General features: G+C 28.7%; 3 protein-coding genes across 6 annotated transcripts; 2 read left to right on the forward strand and 1 right to left on the reverse strand.

The window, feature by feature from the left end:
* Positions 1-24: 24 nt before the first annotated feature.
* On the forward strand, positions 25-12,260 carry LOC123264455 (serine proteinase stubble-like). 3 transcript variants are annotated; one of them, XM_044727765.1, is made up of 9 exons: positions 25-253; positions 2,647-3,072; positions 3,138-3,212; positions 7,220-7,408; positions 9,706-9,782; positions 11,155-11,255; positions 11,315-11,414; positions 11,495-11,821; positions 11,900-12,260. In XM_044727765.1, the coding sequence occupies exons 2-9, from the start codon at positions 2,970-2,972 to the stop codon at positions 12,053-12,055; spliced, it is 1,128 nt and encodes a 375-aa protein (XP_044583700.1). In that variant the 5' UTR covers positions 25-253; positions 2,647-2,969; the 3' UTR covers positions 12,056-12,260. The 3 variants fall into 3 exon arrangements, with proteins under 3 accessions (XP_044583700.1, XP_044583699.1, XP_044583701.1); XM_044727764.1 differs by lacking the exons at positions 25-253; positions 2,647-3,072; positions 3,138-3,212 and adding an exon at positions 5,610-6,918; XM_044727766.1 differs by lacking the exons at positions 25-253; positions 2,647-3,072; positions 3,138-3,212; positions 7,220-7,408 and adding an exon at positions 8,682-9,352.
* A 79-nt stretch (positions 12,261-12,339) lies between these two features.
* LOC123264459 (alpha-(1,3)-fucosyltransferase C-like) lies at positions 12,340-15,436 on the reverse strand. Of its 2 annotated transcripts, none has more exons than XM_044727770.1 (4): positions 14,930-15,436; positions 13,607-13,905; positions 13,088-13,397; positions 12,340-12,890 (listed from the first exon to the last, which is right to left on the reverse strand). In XM_044727770.1, the coding sequence occupies exons 1-4, from the start codon at positions 15,038-15,040 to the stop codon at positions 12,408-12,410; spliced, it is 1,203 nt and encodes a 400-aa protein (XP_044583705.1). In that variant the 5' UTR covers positions 15,041-15,436; the 3' UTR covers positions 12,340-12,407. The 2 variants fall into 2 exon arrangements, with proteins under 2 accessions (XP_044583705.1, XP_044583706.1); XM_044727771.1 differs by having other exon boundaries at positions 13,607-13,823; positions 14,930-15,018.
* Positions 15,437-17,149: 1,713 nt separating this feature from the next.
* Positions 17,150-19,456, forward strand: LOC123263692. Its single transcript, XM_044726634.1, has 6 exons — positions 17,150-17,170; positions 17,730-17,875; positions 18,468-18,606; positions 18,692-18,829; positions 18,975-19,126; positions 19,208-19,456. Exons 1-6 carry the CDS (start codon positions 17,165-17,167, stop codon positions 19,431-19,433), a joined length of 807 nt encoding a protein of 268 aa, XP_044582569.1. The 5' UTR covers positions 17,150-17,164; the 3' UTR covers positions 19,434-19,456.
* The last annotated feature ends 352 nt before the right edge of the window (positions 19,457-19,808 follow it).

A 19,808-nucleotide genomic window follows, 5' to 3' on the forward strand; every position in this document is an offset into this window, starting at 1 on the left:
TGTGTGGTGAAGAAAAGGAGGCTGATCGCCGTCAATGAGAGAGTAAAGTAAAGGGAGTGCGTTGAATGACGATGTTTCGGTTCCTCATCAGTAGTCAGCGGTATCTCGTGCTGTCCTAATCCTTAACTGTAATGGGACTCTCGATGAGCCGGAATTTAAAATCTTTCTATTTATCATAATCGGCAATTAAAATTTAACTGTGATTTTATTATTAAAAGTGACTAATTTTATTAAATTTAAGTACAGAAGAAAGGTAAGTCATTTTATTTAATTGTTCTCCCACATACTGCTAGTTCATGTTCTATTCGAAGGTTCCAAAAATTAGACGAATATAATAACGGCCTTGGAAGTTAAAATTTCTTCTCACGATTAAAAAAATTTTTTTTTTAATATTTGTTAAAGTAGTTCAAAAAATAATAGTAATAATCTAAACTGTCATCGCATTTTTATGGAATAAAATTCCATGATTTCAATTTCATGGTTTCTTATTATGAGAGAACGGTTTTCACCTGGCTTTGTTTTGTAGCGATAAAGTAAAAGTTAAATGGTGCTTTCGTTTAAGCGAACGAGCAATGAATGGACGACAAACATTACCTTTTAAATTAAGTATAGACAATCTATCGTCTCTAATGCATGTGCAATGTTGATGCTAAGTGCTGATAGTAATTATTCATAAACGTGCCGATGAATATAATATAAGTATGCATAATAACATCGTGTCTCTAATGTCAAAAAAGTATGAACTTATATGGATTTTATTAAACCAAGAATGTGTTGCCTAATTTCGGTAGAATGATTTGAAAAAATTCTTTAATTAAGAAAATAATATTTACGGACTTATGTTCTTAAATCGTGTTAATTTAATGGATGGGAATCTAGAAAATTTACGTTTTAAAGGTGATAAATCGTTTAATTAAAAAGTAGTACGTTTACGTGGAAAAATTTATTAAAAAATTATTATTCACCAAAAAAAAAGTAAATTAATAACTAAAATGAAGCTTAAAAATAAAGCTTTTTGAAAAATAGACATAATTTTTTAAAATTTAATCAACTTTATATTTTACATAAATTCAAAGAGTTCAAAGATGAACAATAGTTATTTACAAATATCAATTTATAATCATTAATAAATTTAATGATAATGTAAAATGTCTCTAAAGAATAATCGCGATTTATTAATAATAAATACATTTATCCAATTTTATTTATAGTTCTTAAATTGAAAAAAAAAAATGAGAACATAAAAAATTTTTAATACTTGTTTAATTAAAAGTAACTATTGAAGGGCAAGAAGAAAGTAATTGATTGCTAATAAGAAGCTATTTTAATTAATTCTATCGAAAAAGAACAAAATAGTCTTGTCCTAAGTACATTTTTTTTTGAAGCAAGAAACTTTTCTTGGTTGACAAAAATTTCGACCAAAATAATTATTGTCTTTATAAATGTTTTCTTAAATCGAAAAATTTTATTTCCTGCCTAGTAATTGATTCTTTCTCGGCAGTTGTTGTTTAGTTGTTAAAATTTAAAATTAATAAAAAGAAAATTCTGAATCAACTGTAGAAATTTATCTTTTAATTTAAACCCAAAAACTTTTATTTCTTATTCAAACTTTTATTTTTTGCCCAACAGGAATTATTTTACAAAGTGAAATAAATTACATTAATTCAATAACGATAATTATAATTATGAAAATCTTCACTTTTGACTGCTTCAATATTTTTCTGTTCAATGTAAAAACTCTTTAAAATATTAATTATTGCTCATTTCATGCAAAGCCGTTTGCATTTTGGTTGTTGAAACTTGATATTGACCTGGCGAAAGTGCCCTTGGAACTTACAATGTTAAGGCCTCCTTTCTTCCTTATTATTCTCATAAATAAGCGAAGTTTTAGCGAATCAAGATTGAAAAATAGCTTTATACACAAACATCCTTTCTACCATATCATCTTGTAAATATCTTAAGCCATCCGGTATTTTAACTTACTTTTCTCCAACTCTCACATTCAATCGTTTATTTACAGACGATTTGTATCAAAAGATGATAAACTCGAGTCTACATAAATTATCTTGACCTCATTATCTTATATTTCATTATATTTTTTGTTTTTATCAAAAAACGATAGATTTGTTTTTAAAAATAAAATTTCATTGTCTAAAAAAAAAAAAAAAAACAGTTATTGTACACAATTATGATAATGAATATTGTCGAAAAAGTTTTCTGTTAGACGATTATTAACGGGCAAAGTTGAAAGTCACAATTTTACTGAGGGAACTTTCACTAATGACTCGAACGTGTCCACCGATGTATTGTAGCGTGTTATGTTGATGAAGTGGTTCACTATATGTATGTTTATGTAAAATGTATTTTATTTTCGAGTACTCCAGTGTGTAATTCAAATTTATAAAATATACATTAGGTAAATAAGTACCCGGTATCTAGATGATAATGATGATGATGATGAAAATGATGAAGTGAAGACAAGAGATAAAAAAAAATTACAGAGAACATAATATACATAGAATAGGTTTATAAAAATTTTGCTCAGGAGCACGAGACCAACTACAACTACAACCACAACTTCAACTATAACTAACGTATTATACACAAGTAAAAAGTTTGTATTAAAAGCCGTTCCACTTGTTTCAGTGGCCTGCTTTCGTGTCCCACTTTTGCTCATACCCAGCTCAGGACTGCACGATAGATACACCAACACGTTGACTTAACGACTCAAACTTCCTTGATGCGGATACTGACTCCTGATGTTCAATATCTAGATTTGATATTGGATTCATTACAAACATCAAACATGCTCACCATTGCTTCATTACTGCTGTGATTTAGAAAATAAGAGACTGGACTGTCATATTTGGCTGAAAGTGATGCAGCGGAGATTAATATGGAGAGAAAAATGAAAAGTACTTATTTTTAATTAATGAAATAGCTAAAATTCTCATCAAAATTATTCAGCTATGAATGCTGTATTTTTTTTCATAATTGGTATTTATTTGAATAATTTACCGTCTGGTTTTGCGGATCCTGGCTCTCGGATAAATGATAAATATTTATCGTTTAGTAAGTTTATTTTTTGGTTTTTTTTTTTTGGAAAACTTTATGTTAATAACGACTACTGATTTTAGATGCTGGTCATTATGATGAGCATTCAAGTAATGAAATATCAAGTGGACGACCGCGATTTTTTGATGAATTAGGATGTAAGTATATTTCAAAAGTATTGCAATTTTTTTTGGTTTAAGTTAAAAAAATGATTAAATAAAATGAGAAAACCGCAAATGAATAGACATTTTTTCCTTAATTTTTTAAGAAGTTCGTTTTATCCCTTTTTCCTGTCTAATATATTTACTTTACCTGGCTTGAGCTTAAATCTTGTTGATTAAATCTACATGAACTTTACAAACATACATTGGACTTATTAGGACTTCTAAGGATTTAATTAAATCTATTTAGATTCAACTTGGAAAGAATTTCCCTGACGAACTGTTGATAAACATTATTGATCGGTCTCATTTTTTTTTAATAGGCTCTTATATAAAGATATTCATATATGAATTTTTTTCTGTGAATAATTATAATTATTCGAGAAAAAGCTGTAACACAAATGGCTTTTCAACTCCTTTGCGGTTTACTATAATAAATAAAACTTAAAATCGACAATGTAGCTCAAATAACAGAAATTAATAAAAGTGATGGTTGATGTTCTTGTTTACACCTTCAACATTCCTCACAGTCTCTTCTCTCTCTAATCAACGAATAAACAACTGCAGTATATCATGTTCGCAGTGCTTAAAGCGCTCGCGTGTCAAATAGAGCTAAATTCAATTTCAATTTTCAATTTTTAACTTCTCACTATGATTGAAAGTCAATGATTTCATATGAATTAGAATCGATTCGGCTCAGTAGATTTTGAGGAATCTCAAAAATAAAATTTAAAAAAATTGTTTTTTTGATATAACTTTCAAGCTGATGAATCGAGGTCTATCAAGCTAGCATGGACTCGTCCATCAGGCATTGACTTGTTATTCAAGCAACAAAATTTATTTGTGGTACTAAATTTGTTGCTAATTAGTTGCTCTATTTAGAATATTGTTGCTTGTTTAGATTCCGAGAAATCAATAATAATATCCGTCCAAGATGGGTTTTACCGCTGCTAGCTTGATACGCCTGGTGAATCAATCGATTTCAGAATATAATCAGCTCTCAATCTTAAAAAACAACGTCGATAGCCGCGATCTGCATCAAAATTAGTTAATTCGTTCAAGGGGTATCGTGGTCAAAAAATTTCAAAAAAAGTTGTTTTTTCGCATAACTTCGGAATTTTTTGTATCGATAATTTTAGAGGTAATAAGTAATTTTTTTATGCTAAGAAAATTGCGTGTAGTACCGGATCAACTCAGTTGATTCATCCAAGAGATATATCACTGTCAAAAAAATTCCAAAAAAATATTTTTTCTACATAAGGTAAAAGCCCCAATAGATGATCACGTACCAGTATATGATCACTCCATGTATTTGTATATCTATATTCATAAATATAGGTATACAAATACATGGAGTGATCATATACTCGGTACATGATCATCTATTGGGGCTTTTACCTTAACTCTAAAATTTTGCGTTAGATCGTTTTTATAATAATATTTTTTCTGGTAGTACTTGAAAAAATATATTGAATGCCGCAAACAGTATTAAAATTTGTTGATTCTTTTGGGAGTTAAAAATAAATATCAGTCAATGTAGAACTGCACACCTATTTTTTGTTATTAAGTAATAATAAGTAAAAATCCCCAATTTTTTAAAGTTTACATAGGCTTAATCAGCCCTGTCGATTTCAACTCCGGAATTTACCCCGAAAAAAAAAAATATTTTGAAAAAATTTCAAAGACATGTCAAAATAAAATTTGAAATTTTTGAAGAATCTAAACTAAAATCAAGTTCAATCCAAACTGGAACTTGTTAATCGACATAATTTATACTCTTTATAACTGACACGATAATAAACATAGATTTATAAAAAAAAAAAAAAAAAAATAAATAAATAAATAAATAAAATATTAGTAAAACCCGTTTTATAAGTTAATATGATCAGGTGTCATGAAGTGTCTCATTCCGAGTTCTGATTTGGTTCCAACCGAGTCGGTATCAAAGTCACACGATCTGAAAATCTTCATAGCAGTTTGCGTGCTCTGAAGACGACATGACGTCTTCTTACGTATGCAGTAGCCAGTGGTCTATAGAGTATAAGCTATATTGTGAACTACGGAAGCCAGTAAATGTATACAGCGAGGAATTCTCGTCAAATAAAACAACGACTGAAAAATAAATGCGTACTTACTTGGCACGAAAGAGAAAGGCTTGCAATGATTAAGCATCCTTTTTTTTTGCTACGACAAAAGAGTTTCTTCTTTCGGAAGCAGCTAATATCACCCAACTAGAACGTCTTAGTGACACGCAAGCCTTAAGTCTATCATTATTCATTATCATTATCAATTCTTTATTTTATTCATTTCCTTCACAAAAAATTAATAATGTTGAAAATAAAAATAAATAACTTACTACTCAAACTGTGTCAGTAAACTCGGGATAAAATTGATTGTTAGTCAGTGATTCCATGTGCGTGAAGATAAATGAATCATACGTGAGGAATCAATTGTAATTGAAAAATAAATAAATAAAACAGAGAAAGGAAAGAAGAAAAAGTGAGATACGAGGGCGTCAAGTTTTTTAGTCTTGCCTTTTTTTTGGAAAATGCTGTCTATGATTCTTCTGGTAAAACTGAAGAAAGAAGGATGAGGAAGAATAGAAATAGAAGAATGAGGAAATTGGTGGTAGGATGAGAAGGATTAGGTTGCATAGCTGAAAAGACACGACGAGAAAGCCAAAGTCGGTGAAAGCAAGCAAACGACTTGCTAGTACGGCAAGTGTACGATCCGAGCGTGACAGACGTCGCTTGGCACTTGTAACATCCACGTGCATTAAAATTTTATTAATTTTTTTTTTTTTTCACTTCTGACTGATCTTGACAGTGGTAATTGGTTGGCAATTAGTGATTTGATTGTTTATTAATGCGGCAATTTTTATTTTGAATCATTATTGTTTTTGGTGCTGTGGTTGTGGAAAAAATTTATGTAAACGATGCCAAATTTGTGGAGGATTGATTGATTTCTTCATACACTGAGTTACATTTTTGGTGGATGATGCTGCTGAGATTCATTGCAAGGAAATCAATTGCTCCAAATGACAAATATGCTGTTTTTAAAGCAGCTATTGTCGTGTTTGTATTCAACTTCATCATCGAAATTCAGGGAAGAAATGTTTATGGAACGGAAATTGGTGACAGACCTCAAGAACAGTTTGCGTATTCAAGATCCAGGAGTTTTTCGAGGGATCAATTCTTCCCGGTTGTGAGAAAACGGCTTAGTATTGATAGATATTTTGACGGTAGTGATGATTTTAGTGGTAATAATAATCATAATAATAATAATAATAATAACAATAGTAATAACAATATAAATAGAAGAATTGAAAAGAAAGAAATTAGAAGAACGCAAAAAAATGATGTGCAAAGATTAACAGAATTCAAAAACAAACCGCAGAGCAAATTAATTGAAGAGGAATTTATGGACGTCCAAATTGGAGAACTGCAAAATTTTGGGGAAGACGGTGATACTAAGAACGAATTGGAGAAGCTTTTGGACGAATTGAAGGGTCCAGATGGCAGCAAAATTGAGGAACAATCAAGTGAGCGTGGACGTCGTGGTAGAAGAAGAAAACTTAGCAGCCATGAACAAGGAATTCTACTTGTAGAGACTCTGAAGAAGAAGAAAAATTACACTAGTTACGACGACCATCGGGGGCATGCGGCGAATCTTAACAGTGGAATCATGGACATGCTTGGGAGAAGTATGCCTTGTTTAAGCTTGTTATATATATATATATATAAATTATAATTGTTGTAATAATAGAAAAATAATAATGTTGAATAACGTTATATGTTTCGGACGGTTGCCAATTGGAACTGTTACACTTAGTGACAACTGAGTCAACTAGGATGTCCGTATTATCGCGTGCTACATCTATTTTGCATTCATTTATATTTTTACTGCACAATTCCGTACTGGATAGTTTAACTTTTAGGTGCAAAAATGCAAGTATTCAGGTGGTTATTATTGGTATTGTTATTTTGTTTTCTTTTGAATTACAGTGATTCCTCAAACGTGCAAATATAAAGGCGCCAAATTCGAATGTGGTTTAAGTATCAGCTGCGTGTTGAGTGGGGGACGACCTGTTGATTTATGCTCCGGTGGTCTCATTTGGAGCTGTTGTGTTGATGATGATGATATCCCGGAAAAAGAGCCTTCGAGACCTACATCTGGAGTCCTGCAAAATGCCAGTGAGTTTTTGGTTTTTTTTTTTTATATTGTTAAAAAAATTTACAGTAGGAGATAACGGGTTCCATATAATGTCAGAAATTAATAAGTACTTTTGTAGTTCTCATAAAAAGCAATAATGATAATATTATGTTTCTTATGTACGAGGAAAAAAATAGAAAAAAACTGATTGAATTTATAATAAACACACATAAACAAAATTAACTAAAAACTTTTTGTAATTTATCTACTTAAAATAATTAGTTTTTTGATTTTTTAGGCCATTAAATGTTTTTTTTGTGTGTAAATTTTAATTAAAAATTTCAATAATAATTATTGGTGTAATAGATACCTAAAAATGCTATTATTTAGTAAATAATAATTTAAAAAACAAATTTTTTTTATTGAGTTATTTTATTTTAATTTTTAATACATTTTATTTGACTAATAACAAATAACTCTTTTCGACAATTTTTTTTTAAAAGAGAGCTTACACTTTTTTCTCTCTCGCCCTCTATTGGACAAACGAAAGTATTTCTGACATACTTGTACAAAAAATGGAATCAAAACGCATTTTATGCATAAATAAATGAAAATTTTCAAAAAAGCGATTTGCTCTTGGATATAATTTCTCGAAATTTTATCTTATATATGAGCAAGACACGTTTAAAAATTAACTATTAACTGCTATTAGCAAAAAAAAAAAAAAAAACACATTTTTTTCATATACTTTTGAAGCATAACAAAAACATCACGTATATTCAAGGTTGGAAAGAAAAAGTTTGAATTACGAGAAGAAAAATTTAACTGTATCATTTAAGTCGATAAAAGTTAAGACATAATTTGTTCTTATTACCTTAAATATATTTTTTGTCAAAGAATTATTAAACTAAACAACTATAAATTTACTGTTTGAGCAACAATTTTTTTTAGAATTTCAGCAGATTTACAAATTAAGATTATTTTGTTTTACATATAGTTCACTTTGCTGCAGTTAAAAAAGTTTGAAGCACAATTTTTTCTTTAACTTTATGTATAGTATAACAATGATAATAATAAATTTCGAGTATAAGCTAAAATAAATTTTTGTATTTAATAAAATTTTAGACTTTATTCACATTAACAAGTTCATAAAATTAAAGAGTCATTTTATGGAATTATAAAGATGACATTTTATTAAAACGGTATTTACTTTGAAAAATTAATTACTTCTAACAGAATTAAATGCTCCAAGTGTTTTTCCATAAAAACAACAAACTACAGTTTAAAATACAATAACAATTTAAACACAGCAATTATGATTAAAAAAAAAAAAGATATAACGTTATCTGATGAAATGCGAAACATTTAAAAATATGACAAGACATTTATTGAGTACTTAGAACTACAATTCAATGCATGACTTTCTTTGTTCCCTTATAAATTCTGAACCGGAACGAGTGAATAAGCATATTCTAATCTAGAGTAAAAAAAAATAATTAACCGAACTAATAAGACCGTACGTACGAACTGACAATAATTGGCCGTTGGATTAGTCGGAGGTTACATTAATTATAATTTATAATAATTTTAACGGACAGAGAAAGAATAAAAACAGAAAATGACGGTTCATCGAAACGATTGAACTTGAGATAGATAAATTTTAGCGTTTTCAATGATCTTGGGGAATCAACGACCTTATGTGGAAGACGATGTGAAAATATATGGAAACGGACTGGCCCAGCGACCCCATCGACCAAATTCTCATCAAAGTGGTGACAATAGTGGACTTTATGGGCCTACTTACTCGGCTTGGGAGCAAAATCGGCCCAACGATTTGTCTTCTTTCGATCGACCTAACTATGCCAGTCATCCTGACACTAGTTATCCAAATAACTTTTATCCTGATGATGATTACAACACTCGTCCAATTGTTGGAGGGACTGAAGATTATCAGAATAATGCACAGGATCAGTCCAAGTACCGTGGTAATCAAAAAATCGTCTGCAAAAATAAAACTATTCAAGGATATGATATATGATTCACCACCACTGAGCACTTTCTTTATATTATTATCTTTTTTATTTATCTTTCTCCTCTTCCATCACCGTGCAATCTATATTTTTCGGCTTAATAATTTACGAGCGACTGGCTAGATGCTTGACAATAAATATATAGAATGAATATTAAGTAAATGGCAGCACACGCATGATACCAGAAAGCTGGAACTGATAAATGACATGATTAGTCAATCACTTTATTTATCATGGAATAAATTTATTTTCGGATGTTGTTTATTGTTTTGTTGTTGTATTTAATACCGTTTATTATTTATTTACAGGCTGCGGAGAGCTCTACACGAGAAGTAACAGGATCGTGGGTGGACATAGCTCCAGCTTCGGCAGTCATCCATGGCAGGTGAGAGTTTTATAAACGCTCGAAATTTGAATTTTACTTAAAAGTTGTCCGTTTCACCGTTTATTTCACTTTTATTGATATTTTAAATTTCTTTTTTTATATTGATATCATGCAGTTATATTTTATCGAATTATATGAGTGTTAATTTGAAATGTTTCGGTGATTCTAAATTTGAACTTTATCGTTTTTTTTGAATGTCCAGATTTAGTTGAAGCTAATTGAACATTCCGAAGCTATAAAAAAGTGATAGTTAATAACTTTTTAACTATTTAATGAGGCCTAAAAATCGTTTTCTCATTAATGCATTTAATGGTTCGTTTTTTATGTCGATATCCTTAACGGTTTGTGATTTATTTTATAGAATTCCAAGAAATAGTTTTAATTTGTTTTTTTTTATAGAAAAAGCGACATTAAAAATTCAAATTTTCTAAAATTTTTATGAACAATAAATTAACATAAAATTGAAAGTTCATGCCACTGCAAATGAGAGCTTAATCGTTCCGAATAGCGCCGCTTTGACCGGTAACTTAAACAATGGAATGATGCGATTTTTCTTGTTAGTAAACAAGATAGTGCTGATAACTGATCCTGTGGGAAGTCTATTTTCTAAGTAAAATTCCGATAAGGGATCGTTTAATCTAACCTGACCTTACTAATTATATGGAATTCATCGTAGCTGATTCTAATCTAGTCTTCAGTAGCAAACTTTACCTTATACTATCATGGAATGATAAGTTAGCTATATTTGACCTAAAACTCCAAGAATACCCTAAATCCACAACGGCTGCATATTCGTACAGATTATTGAGACAGGTAATTCTTGGACCTAAGATCTCGATTTACTCAAATGAATCTTGGGTCCAAAAACCTCCCTAGATTTCGCAGTCTTTCGTCTTTCTCAAGAAAAATCTGAAAAAAAACCCTGCACAGAAAAAAAAATTTACTTACTGAAGAACTTAAAAAAATTACTTATTATAATTTACGTATTAAAAAACTCAAAAAAGTTTACTTGAATCAAGTAAATAATTTTAAAGAATTTCATCTTCTCGATTTGAGTTGAAAAATTCTTAAACTAAGAAATTTTTCTTGGTTTAAGTAAATTTTACTTAATTCAAGAATTTTTCATCTTGATTCAAGTTAATTTTTTTTTCAGTGTGTGCTTCTATTTCGTTTAATTCTGCCTTTTTTATTTTTCTGGCCATATAAGTTAGTACATTATCACTTCTTTCATCTCTGTTCTCTCTCCTGCTTATTTATATACAAAAATTGTATCTAGGTAATGCATTTAAATGATTAAATTAAAAAAATGGCATTTAAAAAATTTAAAGACATTAGTAGAGTATGTTATAATAAAATAATAACTTTATTCTAGGCCGCAATAATAAAATCTGGTTTTCTGACAAAAAAATTGTCATGTGGAGGGGCATTATTAAATAACCGTTGGGTTGTCACTGCTGCTCATTGCGTTGCAACGTACGTATAAATAAAATATAAAATATAAATAAAACTAATAATTAATTAAAAAATTACAGAACTCCAAACAACAATCTAAAAGTAAGATTAGGTGAATGGGACGTGAGGGACGGCAGTGAAAAACAGCTGCACGAAGAATACAACATAGAAAGAAAAGAGGTATTTAAAATATATATTTATTAAAAAATACAAACAATAATAATAATTATTATTAACACAGTAAATTCTATAAAAAATAGGTTCACCCTCAATATTCGCCAACGGACTTCCGGAATGATGTAGCTTTAGTGAAGCTTTCACGAGCGGTTGCTTTCAAACAACACATTGTTCCAGTTTGTTTGCCCGCACGAAATCTAAAACTTTCAGGACGCACTGCAACCGTAGCTGGCTGGGGAAGAACGCGACACGGTCAAAGTTCCTCTCCAAATGTTTTGCAAGAAGTTGATGTCGAGGTTATTCCTAATGAACGGTGTCAGAGGTGGTTCAGAGCTGCCGGACGAAGAGAAACAATCCATGATGTTTTTCTGTGCGCTGGTTACAAAGAAGGCGGCAGAGATTCTTGTCAAGTAAATACTTGTTTATTATTAATTAAATTATTATTTTGTTCATTATAGTTGAATTATTAATTATTAATTTACTTGCAGGGTGACTCAGGTGGTCCTTTGACGATGGCCGTTGAAGGCAGACATGTTTTGATAGGCTTGGTCTCTTGGGGAATTGGTTGTGGCCGTGAACATTTACCAGGGGTTTATACAAATATACAGAAATTCGTACCGTGGATTGATAAAGTTATGAGTTGAGATTTCAGCAATTATTAAATAGTAATAATTATTGTTTTTATTTATTTATTGTCATAATTGTTAATGCCAGCCAACCTCATCTCTACTCGTTTTTTTTCTGATCATGTAAGATTAGAATATTTTTTTCTTGTAGATATGTTGTACAATTTATAATAATTATCAAGCCCGTCTTTTTCATAATTATTAAATTTAGTTAAAAATTTTTTTGAGGTAATTTATTGTTTTATAAAAAAATGCTTGAGTAAAAAATATTTTATAGATAATAAGTAGATATAAAATTTTGTTTGTATAAATACTTCAAAATTTGAGATTCGCAAGTCTTTGATAAAAATATAGTGAATTATATTTTTTTTTATTCATCAGTTACGTTAACTAGTTTTGTATAAACGCACTGATTTTTTAAGTAATACTTTTTGAAATTGTCAATACTTTTTCGTGGCAATGATGTATCATGAAGTTTTTTGCAGAGATCACAAAGCGTTGATTCATTAGTATCTTCGATAGAATAATATTTTTTCCACCAAAAATATTTAGCATACGCAGCTGGATTCGCTGATAATTTTAATAAAAATTTAGCCAAGTGTCGAGTATCATTGAAATTTCTCACGTCGATGTAGGAATGTGGTGGAACAAATTGTGAATAATCAGCACCGCCGTAAACAATCGGAATAACGTGTTTTTTCATCGGTAAAAACAATTTTTCAGTTATATAATATTTACAAAGAGTATTTTCAAATGATAAGTAAAAATAATAATCTCGCTCAACAAGATTATAACAATCATGGTTCGTTGTCTTATTACATTGTTTATCACCACATTTGCCGTAAACATCAATCTGTAAATAGTTTATAAAATTAATAATAATTTACATGATAAGTAATAAATAACTATAGTCAAATGATCTTATTCTTGTATCAAATATTAAATTAAATGCTCTTTCTGATATTTTGTATTTTAGATATTTTCTATTTAAGATTAGTTAATAAAAATTATAAAAAATAATTAAATTGTATAATTGAACTTCTATAATACCTGAAAGTACTGCTGAAGATTGGTAACCAATATTTCTCTTTGAGAATTAGTTTCACAATGTGAGACAAACCAAGCAGCCATTTTTTTTTTACCTTTAATAATAGCCATTTCTTTATCAGTTGGAATGTATTTGTCATCGTACGATCGCCATTTAACAATACCATCGGGATCGAGTGGCGGTGCAATTATTGTATCACTTTCAATTTCCCTAATTTGACCATAAGGCCTTCTTATATCGGAATCCAATCGATATGACATTGTCCAGTTGTAAAAATTTGGGTTTAAAACGAATTCAAAATCATTTAACGGCCTGAAACATTAAAAATCAATAATGTTAAATAATTGTACACAGAAAAAAAATTCTTGACTTGAACGTAAATTTTTCTAGCTAAAGAAAATATTGAGGAAAACTGAAAATTTCTGGACGCAAGAAATTTTTTTGTTCTGTGTACTAATCACTACATGAAAAGAAAATGATAGAAATTGCAATTACCAAAAAATATGGATAAAAGTATATACCTAGAAACTGGCGATTCCCATGAAAAATATATGTAACGCTGATAAGTCGATCTATAAATCGGGAGATCATTTAGCTTCATTTCGATTCCATGAAATAGTATGGCATCATAATCAATTATAAAATTGAATAACTTTCTGTCAGATGTCGCATAGCAATGAGGTACTGGACAATTTTTAAAGACATCTCCTTCACCAAACATAAAGTCTTTATGTTTTTCTGCGTACATAGTATTCCAGTAAAGAATAGTCTTCACTTTTTTATAATCTCCTGGTGAGTAATGCCATCTTTTTTGAACTACCTATTTAGATTAATTCAATTCTTTTTACCAGTAGTTTAAATAAATGAAAAAAAAAAAGTTGAAAAATTCAAAAGAGCACAACTCAGAATACCCATTAAATTGTAAAAAAAATAAAAAAATTTTCACGCCTAGAACATTCTGTAATTCTTTACATTATGAGTTGTACAAAAATTTCTATATTTAGTAAAAAATAAAAATTTGTCAAATAATGAATTTTTTTTCAAATTGTCACGTATTCGAGCCCGAATATTTTTCGATGTAGATCAATTAAATCGATTTTTGAAATGTGCACAGTTGATCATGATTCAATTATTTGTTTGATAGTATACAAATTATGTTTGAGTTACAAATTATGTTTGAGTTCCCGGAACAAAAAAAAAGTGTAACAATGAAAACATTTGCAAGCCGGGGACGTAAAAAACTTTTTGATCGTAAAGCACTTTCTAATGCTTCGCATTATGAGTCGTGAAATGAAATTATTCAATTTCCCACAATATTAAGAGAGTAAAATACTTTCTAAATTTTACTTATAATTTTTCAAAAAAAGTTTGCGTTAAAAATTTTCATGTTAAATATTTGCTACTTATTTATAACACTAAAGTTATCCAGCGTTATTAATTTTTTGATTTTTTTTAATTATTAAATTAGAACTAAAAAATATTTTTTAAAAATTGCACTTACAGTTTTTCAAGTTTTTTACAAATGAAAATTTTTTTTTTTAATTTGTAATAATTTTTTTAATAAAAAAAAATTCTAAAAATTCTTAGATGTCGGCTAACTTAATTTTCATTACTTATTATAGTTTAAAAATTTGATAAAATTATGTTTAATAAAAAAATTGAAGTTTTAAGTATTTAACATAAACTTTTTTCATTTAATCACAGAAAATTTTTTACTGTGAATTGATTTTATAAATCTTTAATGAAGAAAAAAATGATATATATTGCACTATGATTATTTATAAATTTTGCACTAGCTTCAATAATAAAAAACTTTCATAATTCAATAATATAATTTTTATTACCTGATAAGTTCTTTTAGTGTTATCGTATAATAGCGGTGTCCAGGCGTAAATCACAATTAAAATAAGCGTAATAAATATGAGAAAATCGAGATACCACCACATTTTTCGCATTTTTGTAAATTTATGCGTTCAAGAAAAAACAAAAAAAAATTTTTAAACTTAACGTAACAACTAAATAAATAATTATGTTAACTACATCTAATATGAGACTCTCGCATCAGGTACATCGGTGAATTCAACGTTGCGTTTTTTAAAATGAGTTTTTATTAACTATTTATCATCACCAACACTATGCAAAAAAACATTTATTAATATTGCAGCTAACAGCATTATTGAGATTAATTTTAAGCATATAATACTCTATAAAAATCATTAAATTATATTTATACTGATAAAACACGTGTTGATATTCTGTTATCTAAATCCGTCAATGTCAAAACTAATTAGAATGAAGAAAAAAAAATACGTTGAGTCGATACATACTAATTTTTCTACAAGAAAAAATCTTGAATTGTATATTTTTTTGTAAATAATTATGTTTTATTTTTATGTGCTATAATTGTTGAAAAAATAAATAACAAAATATAATTATAAAAAATAGGGTGTTCAGAGCTTTTACTTTATTGTCATTGACACTACTATGAGCATGCTACAGTGTGCTAACATAGATGGAAGACTGTTGCCTTGTAGAGATCGTTTCTACAGTCGACGCTCTCTGTATTGGACCTTTCTGTATTTGATCGCTCTCTGTATTTGACCACATTCTTCCTCTGTATTTGACGATTTTACACAGCTCTTATGGACAAGGACGAGTCAAGTACAGAGAATGGTCCTGTACAGGCGAGTCAAATACAGAGAGCGTCGACTGTACTCCTCTGTTGAGTTTAGAATATCTACTTTGTTTACATCAAATAAATTAGAAATCGACTTGCTTGGATAAAAATATTTTTGATAATATATGATTTATATTTTAGGTTTTCGAACAGAACTTAAAAATTAATTAAATCTTTTTATAACATAAAATTCATGATTGAATTAAAGTTCATTTAGTTTAAAAATGATCAAAATACATTGAATTGTAAAAAGAAAATGGTAGCTGATTTCTTATTGGTTAAGATTAAAGCGCGCGCGTGGCGCGAAATTTAAATTCCTATTAGAACTAAAAAGTTATGAAGGGCAGATGTACCTTTACTCTCTGTATGAGATGAACTTACACGAAAAATTTATGCAATAATTGTAGATTTATTAAGTTTTTTAAAGATCTAATTTCTTCATTCAAAACATTAAAAAAAACTAAAAATTTAACGAATTTTGAAATGCTTTTTTAGTTTTCAAAGATATTTTCTAAACAAAATATTGAGAGACAAATTTTGGGTTGAAGTAAACGTGCATCTTGTTTGAAAACAATTAAGTGCTTTCTTAAACTTGTAGAATTCTTAATTGGAAAACTTTTTGATTTTTATTCAAGAGTTTTACTTTATTGATCAAAGAGTTAATTTTTTGAGTTAAAAAATAATAATAAATGAATAATTAAAAAAAAAAAAAAAAAAAAAAACAGAATTTATATTTTAGTCTTCAAATTACAAAAAAAGTAAAAAATTAATAAATAAATTTGCCAATTGCTTTTTGGCCAAGTTGAAGAAAAAAAAATGAAACGAATTCTTTAAAAAGTGTGTGAATCAATGTATTATATCAATAGTTGATATAAAGGAATGTGTTCATTCGTAATTATCACTTGAAACGATTTAACCATGCCTAAAGTAGTAGAAATCTAGTTAAATAAGACGTGAACGTTATAATCTGAGCAATAATTCTCATAAATAAATAAAATGATGTAAAATTTCACTGATTAGTAACATTAATTATAAAACTCTAAGGGAATAAATTAATTATAAGCATAAATAGATTTATTGATAAATAATTAATTGAGATTATGAAGGATGTTTATCATAAAAATAAGCTACTTGAAAAATATTAAACTGATAAACATGAAAATATTCAATTGACATGTAAAAATAGGAATATCAAGATTATCTTTTCAAATAAATGTAAACAAGCTGATAAAAAGAATTTATTATCTAATAGGCTTATCGTAAGTTAATGATCTGAGCGAAAAAGAGAAAGTAGTTCAAATGGAACTTAGGATTTACGTCAGGTCACCGGGTTATTCGGCCAACGAAAGTGAAACTTAAACCTCATTTTTCGAGGTCATCAAAAGTAAAATCTTTGTCCTGTATGAAGGTAAAAGTGTTATGCTATTCGAGAAAGTAAAAGTTATCATTGCAAAAAGGACGTTGACCTATATAATACGATCTAACACAGATTGGTTTCACTTTGTTAAGCTCTCTCTTCAGGTCTATTTTTTATGAGAGAAAAAAAAAGTTCTAAAATCTGAAGAAAGTTCAGACAGTGCGATTTATCATTTACTCGTACGCAAGTCTTTTTATGATTAGTTCATGAATATTATGTGAAGATCAATAATTATAATGACTAAAAATGCATACAATGCTTAGTAAAAAATTTAATAAAATATTATATCACCATATATTCATGAAAAAATTTTAACTGCTTCTGTCGAAGGGTAATCTTAGTTATTTTATCAAAATTCAAGTATAACAATATGTTTATGGCCTAAAATTTAATCAGTAATAACAAGAAAACCTAGTGATATTAACGTATGATTATTATTTTTTAACATATTCAATCAATTTTTGAGTTTATCTAACAGATAGACGATTTAAAGATAAGATCGAAGTAAATTAATGATATCAGTATAAACGAACTTTATAAAAATTTTCAGATCTCTTGTGGTCATGTCAGGTTGCTGCGAATTTTTAATCATTGCATATCTATCATCATGATTTATAACTTTTCGTTTTTTATAATAATCGTAATAATTGCATCAATTCAAGCTTTTCCGTATCAAGATGTTGAACAACAGATAGGGTGAGTATTTTTCATTATGCAGCTTAAAAAGATTTTTACTGTGTAATTAATCATTTAAAAAGTTGCATATTAATTACACAGTAGAAAATGTTTCGTCACTGTGTCAGTTTTAACACAAAGCTGAGTTACGTTATCATTACACAGAGTTTGTGTTGAATTAACACTAAGTTTCTGAACTAATAGAAAAGTTACTTTGATTAAAAAAAAAAAATCATGAATGAAGAACTAGTGTTCTTGGTTCAAGATTTTTTTTTGCATCAATCTAATGTTTTATCACGGAAAGATTAGAACCCGACTGGTTCGTGTTCTGCACCAGACTCAGTCGTGTGCAAGAAAAAATAGAAGAAAAATTAGTTTACACCAGACTGAGTCGTGTGCGCACCAGAAAGAGTCGTGGGCGCACACGACTCACTCGTGTTCTGCACCAGAATCCGTGCATAATAACCATTCTGGCGCCGCACACGACTGAGTCTGGTGCAAAACACGAACCAGTCGGGTTCTAATCTTTCCGTGTATCGGTACATAAAAAAAATCTTCAAATGTTTATATTTAATTTGACGATAAATATTTTACTGTGCATTGTATTTTCTAGGTCTAAAAATGGATCACAAATGACAGAAATCATTCTGAATGACCGCTTTGACCTAAATTTACCATTGATCCGAGGTTACATTAAAAAAAATGGAATGGAACCCTTGCAAATACCTGATCATATTATAACATTTACTGATGTACGGTGTTGTGATTCATGTAGATAAATTTAATTTTAAATACTCATTTTTTTAATAATCGTCATAAATTTTCTTTTTTTCATAGTTAGGAGTGGGCAAAGTTCACCTGCAAAGAGGCTTGATACAAAATCTTGTTAGAATCAAACGGACTGGAGACGTCATTCTGCATTATAATAATAAATTTCTTTATTTTGATTTTGATCTTGGTTGGGATAACCTTTATGTAATTTTCATTTATTTTTACTTTTTCACTGAAAAAAATTTAAAATTTTCAAAAAATTCAAAAGTTATTATTTTTTGGAAATTGAATTTGCGAATAAAATTTGAAATGATTCTAATTTTATTAAAAATAAAATTGTTCGTTTTAGATGACCTGTGACTATACAATGAGATACTTACTCTTAACGCGAAAAGGTTCTTTTACTGGAAGTTTTCGAAATCTCCGAGTACGAGTTTTGGGAACATTCAATTTAAACACTCATTTTCTTAAGCTTGAATTCTTCAAAATTGTTGATGTTGAGTAAGTTGAATGTTTAAAATTGCAACTAATTGTTTTAGGTACTTATCGGTAATCTATCATCTTATTTTCTCTTCAATTTAGTGATTTTACAATTAGATTGGAAGGCCACCTGTCAGATCACTTGATTAATGTTCTTACCAAAGTGCTTACGTTATTCGCCCGAAATCAAGTCTTACGCAAAATTGAATACCAATCAACAGTACTAATCAAGAATAAAATAAACGAAATTAATGAATTGAAACCAAATGTTATCGATAACATCATGTATTCCGTATTTGGGATTTCTAGCAATGTAACAATAATTTAAATAGCTGGTAATTAATTTTATGTTAGCTTGTTAAATAAAATTTGGTTGACTTTTATATATATTTTTCAATAAAAATATATAAGAAATTAATAATTTTTGAATCCTCTGTTTTTTTCTTTAATGTGACTTGAATAAATTTAATAGACTTTCATAAATTCAAATTAAATTTTCTTGAAAAAATTTTATTTAACGCGTGACGTAGGTAAAAGCGTCGCATGATCTTCTTACTTCAAAAAATTGTAGGGTCTTTTAAATTATTACGAGCTAGAGGATCTTATGATTTTGATTTTTCGAAGAAGATCATGGGGAAAAAGTCTAGATAGTCAAATTCCGATGTGTTTTTTGCATTTCTGTATTTCTGTATCTGCTAGCTAC

This window comes from Cotesia glomerata, linkage group LG4 (assembly GCF_020080835.1).
Source record: "Cotesia glomerata isolate CgM1 linkage group LG4, MPM_Cglom_v2.3, whole genome shotgun sequence".
Lineage (NCBI taxonomy): Eukaryota > Metazoa > Arthropoda > Insecta > Hymenoptera > Braconidae > Cotesia > Cotesia glomerata.

Coding starts and splice junctions, on each gene's coding strand:
- LOC123264455 (XM_044727764.1), top strand. CDS start 6,210: ATGATGCTGCTGAGATTCATTGCAAGGAAATCAATTGCTCCAAATGAC. Junction 9,783..11,154: donor TCGGCAGTCATCCATGGCAG/GTGAGAGTTTTA, acceptor ACTTTATTCTAG/GCCGCAATAATAAAATCTGG. Junction 11,256..11,314: donor GCTGCTCATTGCGTTGCAAC/GTACGTATAAAT, acceptor AAAAAATTACAG/AACTCCAAACAACAATCTAA.
- LOC123264459 (XM_044727770.1), bottom strand. CDS start 15,040: ATGCGAAAAATGTGGTGGTATCTCGATTTTCTCATATTTATTACGCTT. Junction 13,398..13,606: donor TGGGAATCGCCAGTTTCTAG/GTATATACTTTT, acceptor TTAATGTTTCAG/GCCGTTAAATGATTTTGAAT. Junction 12,891..13,087: donor ATCTTCAGCAGTACTTTCAG/GTATTATAGAAG, acceptor AACTATTTACAG/ATTGATGTTTACGGCAAATG.
- LOC123263692 (XM_044726634.1), top strand. Junction 17,876..18,467: donor GATGTTGAACAACAGATAGG/GTGAGTATTTTT, acceptor TGTATTTTCTAG/GTCTAAAAATGGATCACAAA. Junction 19,127..19,207: donor TTCAAAATTGTTGATGTTGA/GTAAGTTGAATG, acceptor TCTTCAATTTAG/TGATTTTACAATTAGATTGG.